The following is a 9202-nucleotide window of genomic DNA, read 5'->3' as shown; positions in this document are numbered from 1 at the left end:
TTTTGTAGCGCAGTATTCCTTACAACTATTTTGTTTGCTTGTAATACGGGCCCCTTACTTCGGAGGTATCTTCACCGACACCTTCCCTGGCGATGTCGTGCACAAGGTCCATAGCCAGCCTTTTTCCTTCACCGGCCGCGTAGCCCACCAAGATCTCGAAGCGGCTGCCTGGTCTCGCTTCAGCCGCTGTAATTGTGGCCGGTGGTCCAAGGAGACGCTGCGATGCGAGGTCAGCTAGCTGCGAAGCGTCCGCGGTGTCGAGGCATTCGGGAGACGCTGGCCCGCATCTCATCGCCTTCTCCACGAGGTAAGCCCGAAATGGAGCGTACCTTCAGTGACAGTCGAATGGCCTACGTTAGCTGTGCAGCAATGGCTTTCTGCTGAAGAGTGTGTTGGAATGCTAGCTTGAATAGCGGTAATGATTGTCGTGAACGGATGTCGAAAGTGGCAAAAGTTTAAAAATAAATGCTTTCTTGTAGACCAGCAGATTATTCGTGATTTCTTTGTGCTATGACTCATTTTAAGCTCCAATGCACATGTGATTCTGTACACGATCATTAGCCTTGAAACTCGCTGCAGTTGCTCACCGGCTATGGCGTTTTAGCATTGAGCATGAGGTCGCTGGTTCAATTCCCACCGCGACAGCCACGCTCTGTTGAGGCCGGAATCCAAAAAAAGAACTCTCGAGTGCCCTCATTGGATGCGCCTTAAAGAAAACCGGGTCGTCAACAATCGGGAGTTTTCAACTGCGACATGCCTCACAATCAGATCATGGTCTTGGGAAGTAAAATCCCTGAATTTAATTCCGTCTTCACACCGCTACTTGCCTGTGGAGTTTAAACACATCTTTAAATACATGAAAGGAGAGTGGGCACGTGAACTAGGCTTCTCGCATAATTTGTTTTCTTCCTTTTACGGCTTATTACGGGTACATTAACAAGTGAACCGATTGAGCCGGCATCAATGGCTGAAATAATTTCCATTAAAACCAGGACAGACCTACATCATGACAGTGCTAGAAATCACTGTCATAAAACAAACCATTATTCATACGCATACGTTTTTCGGCAGGCATATCATACTGTATAGGTACACTGCATCGTGATGTCGACTCATAATGGTATATGCCACTTTCTAAGCCAAAGGAAATCGCTCCACTTTCCGGCCTATGATTCAGAAATATTGTGAAAATTCAAGAACAGGCCGCACTCAAATAACAAATTAATATACAATTTGGGTTATCTAAGTGCGATAGACGGTGTAAACACAACTGTTTATTTTAGAAAACCCGAAGCCAGCCGCTATAAGTTTGCATTTACAGAAACTGAACGCATAAAATCAGTCTAGAGGGCAATCGTTCATTTAATTCCTAAGCGAAAGGATGTGCAGCCCTCGGGATGTAATTACACAGTCCATGAGCAAAGAGCTTATAGTGCACCCGGTAGTATTCATAGCTATGCAGTATTCAAAATAACTAAGGTATATCAATTGTTGAGGCAACCTATAGCTAAAGAAACTGCTTTGAGTAAGCTAGCCGGACTTATCGAAAATTTGAGTCAGTGCGCTAAGCAAGCATACAAAGAAAGGGTGTGCATCAAACTGTCTGTACTATTTCTCAAAACAAATAGTCAGGATGAAAAAAAATCGATCAGAAAATGTAGTGCAGAGTTGGCACTGCCGCAGTTTCAGCTGAAAATTAAGACGTGCAGATACTGCTGTGACAGAACAGATTAGCGGCGTAGTGCTTAACCACACATGAGATGTCAATCAAACGGCACTTATCTATCTGTTCCCGCTACTGCTGCTGCTTTTAAAGCTGACGGAGAGTGTCTGGACTGCCGGGCCTGAAGGATTTTCATGCTTGTTCAAAGAGATCTTCAACGCGGACTTTCTAGTAGGCACTATAAGAAACGCGACGATTACCCGCAGTGTTTTTATGAAAGTGTAAGTTTCGAATTGACGCAAACAAGAGCACGTGTAAAGCTCAATTGAACTCATAGTGGCATCGAATATAAAGCGAATCAAACTGGAAATGCAGCATGAACCCCAAATACTTGTAAAAGGTATCGCAAAATTTCAAACGGCGATTAACCCAACACACTTAAAGGTTACAGCCTACAGAAAACTTTCATGGTGTGTTCTTCTCCTGTTTTGTGCACCTACAAGAGACGTAATTATCGAAAAGCTCATGGGAGACGAGCTTAGTCGTATATGCAGCATCTTGCTGTCTTGTCTGCGACTATAGCACGTTCAATATTGAATATTGTCATATGACAAAGACAAATAAATGGTCATCATCTGATCGCCATACCAAAGAGGAATGAAATGCCCGCCTGAAGGCACTCCTGAGGAAGGATCACTTTTCTAACAATATAAATGAAGCCTGACGGACTTTCCCCTACCTATGGTAACTATACAGATTGGGTACTTGTCAGATTCGCTTTTTTTTCTCCTAAATCTGATGGCACCGCACTACTTCAAGGCCGTATTGTGTGACATGCACCTGCAAAACGCTTTCTTTCTTGCACTCATCTTTCCAATTATTCGGGCGCTATATAAACGCGCTAGATAACTTCTGAATGATAGATTATCCAATAGAAATTTCACTTGCTTGCTCTTGTATTGAAGACAGACTGGAGAAAATAAAAGTTGTACATCCATTCTTGAAGTTTGTCCAAACAGCCGCGCCCGAGAAGGTAGTGTGACTCCATTATTTATCGAAATATACACATTTGATCTGTTTCATTCCTGCAAGTAAATAGGACTACAGTTTATTTCCTTAGTTTAGTATCATGTATTCGTTGTCTGTTAATAAAAGGCTCACAGTCCCCCCCCCCCCCCCCCCAAGCGGACGATGTCAATACCTTTGCTGCAACACGGCGTCTGTGAATGATTACGTTGTACGGTCAACTTGTTTCCTTCTCTCTTATTTTGGGCGCTTTTTGGCCATCAGTTGCCCTTGCGCCATAAAAATTGACTACTAACTTTGCTCCATTTTGCGGCCTCTAAAATCTCTCGCTGGCAACAAGCCTTGCCCGTTCTGTATTCAAAAAGTGTAACCGACCAACAAACTGGCTTTAATTTGTATGCCTCTTCGGCGCATCTAAAACAAAAGTTAGCCACTATGCTCGACATGAAATCTGACCTTTCTGAAATCTGACATGAAATCTGACACTCGACATGAAATCTGACCTTTGCAGCGGTGAACCACCATGAAGGACGACACGCTGGATGATGTCCCGAACGTTTTCGCGGTTCGAGAACAACATCTCGCCAGCGGTCCAAGCTCCGCCTCCAGCACCCAGCAAGTTTATCTGGCTGGTGTTGCCACCGAAATACTTGATGTTATGCCACGTCCATTTTATCGCGAGCAACTGGTCCGCCAGCGACAGCAGCGGCACATCATGTGGTTGTTTCTCTGGAAAGTACGAGAGCACGTATACGTGTTTCTGTCAAGCCTGTCCAATGTACAATAAAATCAGCTTGCCCCTATTGCCTCTAATTTTCCATCTTGTCAAATGACGTATGAAACTCAGATTCCACGAAATGTTTTAACTTAAAAGTCTAATTTATCAGCTTAGCTATGCTATAGGAAGAAAAACTGCAACAAACATTGTGAGAAATGTCTTCTTATGCATAAGCATTCTTTGGCTCGGCTGCTACTTCACTTTTGCTTAGTTATTTAGCTAGATCAAGTATGCCTACCCAATGCTACCAATGTTCAACAATTGCACTACTATAAAAGTCACATGTGTTAACTTGATCAATAATGCATTTGTTTTGCATATACAATATCGTGTAAACGGAGCCGAAGCACCGTCACAATCATTTTCTTAGTTTTTTTTCAACACCACGCCTTTTATTTTCCCCTTTTGTTATTTTACTTTTTTTGCGACCTCGACACGTAAACGGTGACGTCACCAGTTTTTTTTCTAACGCTACCAATCATCTCTAATTACACTATTATAGCGATTACATGTGTTAACATGGCCAATTATGCATTTATTTTCCAGATATAGAGCATCACGGCATGCATAGGTTTGGCTGGGGTACTCGCCAAAGAATGCTTACCCATTGATGTATGACTGTAAACTAAGGAAATGGAGAGAAACCGCTTAATGTCCTTTTGACTTCAACCGGGTGTGACGTAAGCTCAGGCCAAAGCAACCTTCACACCGATTAATGTAATATGGCTCACACAGACATCTGTCTGCCGTGCTGCGGTCCATGGTTTGAAGCCTGGTCAGAAGTCTTTTTTTTTCAGATATTTTTTTCTAACGCTACCAACCATCTACTATAACACTAGTATAATAATTACATGTATTAACTTCGCGAATTGTGCATTCCATTCTGCAGATATCAGGCGTCACGGCACTGATAGATATTAGCACTGATAGATATAGCAAGAAGCGCTACATTTAGGAGAAAATCGCCCATCCACCGCTGCACAACTAGACTTACTTCTGTGATTCAAAAACATTTGCCGTGCTTCTGTTCACATCTTCTGAGAAAGCGCGCCATACCTATACGTATAGAAGGCGCACATCGGCCGCTAAAGCCACGTGACTCGCATCTGATGACTCCCTGTTCTGTACTTCGTGATACTATTATGATAACTATATATTGCTGGAAGAAGGCAACCTCATATTGTAGTACCGAATGACAAGTAGCTGCGTGAAACGAACATTGCACCTGGCACCAAAGTTACTTACAAATTGTTCCTCAACAATGGTTCCTCAACGACAGGACCCCGACACTTTATCAGGCTGCGCTACAAATGCACCGGCTATGCGCCACTTTTCAATAAACACTTTTTTTTTACGCCAACCCTTAAGCGAGCTGCGCCATGAATGCACTGCGTATGTGCCACTGTTCTCTGAACCTCTCGCTAACTTAGGTCTCTGAGTATGTCTTACTGGGTGTGCTGCAAGCGAGCGAACGATTCTCAAAGTTCGCAGCCACCTGAGCGCCACGCTTCTCGTTTCCGAGGCCACGCGTGGACTTCTGGGCAGCGCCAATATGTGGTGCAGCGCGTCCAAAAACAAGCGTGAGAGGGGAGCTCGGTTGCCGCGTGACGCGTTTCTAAGCGTTCGACGCACCGGCGCGCCATGGATTTCAGAGGCCACGCGCAGGCTTCGTGGCGGCGATGACAGATGTCGCCGATTGTTCGTAAGGGAGCACGAAAATGTAGTCCGGCTGCAATGCACGCCTCATACATAACTCGTTTTAACGGTGCTAATATACGTTGTGTCGCTGTATTGGTTCAATGCTAAACGCATTATGCTCGACAGTCATCGTGAGATGGCTGCTGCCGAATTTTTTTCTGGTTCCGAGATTGTGGAGGGCTTAAATAAATCATGCTGAAATGAGGAGAAAAGAAGTGCAACGCTAACGCGCCCCTGTTACACGTGATCCGCAGCTACTCGAACCGGCACCCTTTTGCGACAAGCCTAGATAATGTAACCGCGAGAAGGCAAGGCCCCTTTCGGATTAGTCGTTTTAGGCGCTGGTGTGCTCCCAAGGCCAGCAGAAGTAAAGCTTTTTCCTAGTGTACACTACTTTCATCGAAAATAGGTGCACTTCTTGCACTTCTGGGTCACAAGAAAATAGACCTTTTACAATTACCGTAGGTTCCATACGGCTGATTCATGAAAAAAAAAAGTGCTGTCCCCTTATTTTACTGCGAACAGCATCAAAACCTATCCATTGGGTCAATCATCTTACTTTTTTTATTAGACTGTCACACATAAGTTCAGTGATGGCACTACTCCACAGAATAAATGATATCTGAGTATGGCATCAAATCAATTGCGCATTTGAAAGTCAAGCGTTATAACACACCAAACAAAAGGCCGCGACCACATAGCACAATTACGCAGATAGTACTTATACGAGTATAGTTATTTCGTACTCACGCGCAGGGAAATTTCTGGATTGTGCGAAACAAATAGTGTTGTGAAAATTTTTTGGTGAACACTTGTGTGACGTGAAGAGCGCATAAATTAGAGCAAGTAATTTTTCTTGGCCATAGTGTGGTGTAAAATTAGATTTAAATTACGTTAGAAATTTTGCTCATGAAATTAGCACGGGAAGGCATGCCACTTTCTACTCATATGTTGCTCTGGTTTACGTTTATTGCACCGACTTCCATCTGCGGGGCCTGACTCACGCACCTGTCTTGCTACAACCGGACAACACGCCGGAAAAATGCTGCCCGCAGTAAGCGAGTAAAGTGGGTAATAGAGGCACTGCAGTTTTTTTTTTTTTTATGCACAATGCATCAACCGAAAAAAGACCTCAAAATTGCTACTTCTGAGCACCGCGTAACGAGACAATACTTCGTCTTTCGCCATCAAATTTTTCAATATTTTTTTTTCAATTGTGTAGCTTCGCTTCATACTATGAAGGAATGTTGACGTAATTTCTATTAGGGGGATAATCTCGTGAAATAAAAGCTATGGATGGTAGACGTTAGCATCGCGTGGCTCCACACAGTGCTATTTTGAAAGTACAAAGCATGCATCCTTTAAAAGGACGTCTGCTAAAAAATAAACCTGCGGTTTCACTAAAATCATGCTAAGCAACATAATCGCGTTAAGCGCTAGCTGCGACGCCCATTGAAGTGCATGAGCTCTATTCACTCTCGACTTCACCATTCCATGTGGACAGCTTTGGCATTTTCTTAAAAAAATAATTACAATTTATGTCAACCTCTGTGCGAACTTAGGGAAAGAGACACGAAGACTATATTTACCTACTCAAAGAACCCCTAAACGCCATCAACATGACTGCATCCCATAGGGGGGAGTCACATAACACAATGTGCAAGGTGTAACTGAGGATGTTGTCCCGTCTGCGTCTTGGAAGTATTACTCTATCGTTCTTTTAAAAACGACTAGAGCCACTTAAATGCCCTTCACCTTTCAATGGTAAAGCGAGGGGTCCGAGGCGGAAATTCGGCGCCACGACAACCATGCCGCCCAAACTTGCGAGCAGCGAGCCGTCGTACCAGTCGGCGCCTCCCTGAGAGAAGCCCACGCTGAATAGTACCACGAGCACAGGGACGGACGGCGCACACGAGCTGCTCGTGTAGTCGCAGGGTTGGACGGGGCTCCACACGTTGAGGTAAAGGCAGTCCTCGCTGTAGCGTGTCTTGGACGCTGGTCCGTACACGTGTTCCGCCGACTGCGGCCACGTAACGTTTGACCCATTTTGGACCACCTGTAAGCACCTGTGTACAGACCGATTCACCCGATAATTATACAGCGTTATGTTTATGGTCATAGATGCCGAAACTTCAATGGGAACAACTTGGCGTGATGGGGAAAAAAGCAGCACTGAAATTAACATTTTGTCAAGTGTAGCATATACATCGAAGCATATACATCAAAGAAAAATAACAATTTACAATTAGGCTAGCCCGGAGGATGGCCCTTGATGCTTCCTTATACATGCGAAACTATAGAAATTGGTCAGCAAACGTACGCAGCATTCAAACTGATAACATTAATGACACTAAGGGATAGGAAAAGCGTGAAATGAATAACGAAGAAAACTTCGTGTTGGCAAAAAATAAAGATGCATGCAATGAATGATAAACTGCGTTATGTAATTAGAAATTGCAGTGCTATATTCAAATTATTGATCAAATAATGGAATCTAGCGTTCAAGAAACGTTCCACGGGCTGCTATATCTGACATAAGGGACGGTCCCAGATTAATGTTAACCACTAGGAGCTCTTAAACGTACACTGAGAGGACGACATACGAGCGTTATTGCATTCCGCCCTAAACGGTACGTCGGTTCTGTGACTGGGAATCAGTGTAGTAGTAGCTGTTTAATTTTATAATTGAGTAGGCACTTCTCTCTTCTCTGCGGTGCCCATTTTCCATTTAATGGTTGTACCTGCCATCATCCAAATGAAGACGGAAGGCTAGCTGCACATGCTGGATCTAGCTAGCCTCTTGCACATGCTTTCAAACCAAGAGTCACGTGTACATTTTCGATGTCATAATACAGGACAAGTGCTCCAAAAATGGCTATGCCGCCCTTAGCTGGGCAAGCTGCCCTACATGAAACGCGAGCTTTTGACTTATGAAATACGTATATTAAGCACGCATTTTACAGCCATATAATCGTAGCCCTACGAAGTTATGTGCACCGAATATGTTACAATGCCCTATGCAATTAGGCAAGGACCTATACACCTTTTTGGATGGCAGGGGTTATATGGGGAGCGGGAAATAGTGGAACGTGGCTTCTAGTAATAGATAAAGGGTAAATGAATGTACTTTAACAACATCCGAATGTTTATACAATGTACTCCATGATCTCAAATGTACTACAAATGCGCACGAATGTGGTAAAATATGAAACCTTAAGAAGGAAGATGTCAATCAAATGATGTAATATAGGCCGATCGACCTAGCTGGTGTCATTGGTGTGCACCAGAAAACCTGTAGATTTAAACGAATTCTAGAAAAAGATTGCCTTCCTACACTTTCATGAAACAAGAACTCACCTTTGTATTCTCCACGTAATTGAGAAGCATACGGAAGTAATTCCAGAAAGTAGCCATAGGCACGTCAGAGCTGCCATAATTTAAAAGAATATATTTACATTCTGGTGTCACGCATGGAAAAACTACAATCTCATAGTGAGACACTTCGTAGTGGGGGACTCCGGATTAATATTGACCACTTGGGGATATTAAAGTGCATCCGGCTCATCGTACAAGGGCTTTTTCGCATAGCGAAGTGCGGCTGCCCTGGCCGGGATTTAATGCAGTAGCCTCGTGATATACAGCATAATGCTACTAAGCCACCACGGTGGGTTGTTGCCATATTTATTCACTACAAAAGTGGAAGATATGTCTTACAAGAATGGTGTAAAGCAAGAACCGAATCTCTATTTATTATTCAGTCATTGTATCCCATGAGTATCAAAGTTTTCAACTTCGCATCGACTGTTGCAAGGATTAAGCGGGGATAACTCGGCAACCTGTCGTTTGCAAAGGACACGGCCCCGTTGTGCATCGTTGATGGAAACACGGATATTGCTTAAATGCCTCTGAGGCACAACACCAACACAACACCAAATACGTCAGCGTGTAATTTGGTGATAATTATGCCAAAGTCTAGAGTTATGATCCATACCCTTTGTAGGAAAGAATGTTTTGTATGTTCATCAATGTCAAGATGT

At 43.6% G+C, this 9202-nt stretch overlaps 1 protein-coding gene across 1 annotated transcript; it reads right to left on the bottom strand.

Annotated features, from left to right (window-relative positions):
* Positions 1-811: 811 nt before the first annotated feature.
* LOC125944397 (cholinesterase-like) lies at positions 812-8579 on the bottom strand. The gene is made up of 4 exons (XM_049664829.1): positions 8523-8579; positions 6987-7185; positions 3193-3418; positions 812-827 (listed from the first exon to the last, which is right to left on the bottom strand). The coding sequence occupies exons 1-4, from the start codon at positions 8577-8579 to the stop codon at positions 812-814; spliced, it is 498 nt and encodes a 165-aa protein (XP_049520786.1).
* Positions 8580-9202: the final 623 nt, after the last annotated feature.

This window comes from Dermacentor silvarum, chromosome 3, assembly GCF_013339745.2.
Source record: "Dermacentor silvarum isolate Dsil-2018 chromosome 3, BIME_Dsil_1.4, whole genome shotgun sequence".
NCBI classification, from domain to species: Eukaryota; Metazoa; Arthropoda; class Arachnida; order Ixodida; family Ixodidae; genus Dermacentor; species Dermacentor silvarum.
Note: the sequence above shows the minus strand (reverse complement) of the source record. Positions and strands in the feature narration are given on the sequence as shown.

Bases quoted from the DNA above. Each gene is read 5' to 3' on its own strand.
- LOC125944397 (XM_049664829.1), bottom strand. From the start codon at position 8,579: ATGGCTACTTTCTGGAATTACTTCCGTATGCTTCTCAATTACGTGGAG. The intron at 7,186-8,522 runs GTGAGTTCTTGT...ACGTGGCCGCAG, and splicing joins ATTACGTGGAGAATACAAAG to TCGGCGGAACACGTGTACGG. The intron at 3,419-6,986 runs GTTTGGGCGGCA...CGTACTTTCCAG, and splicing joins CGACGGCTCGCTGCTCGCAA to AGAAACAACCACATGATGTG.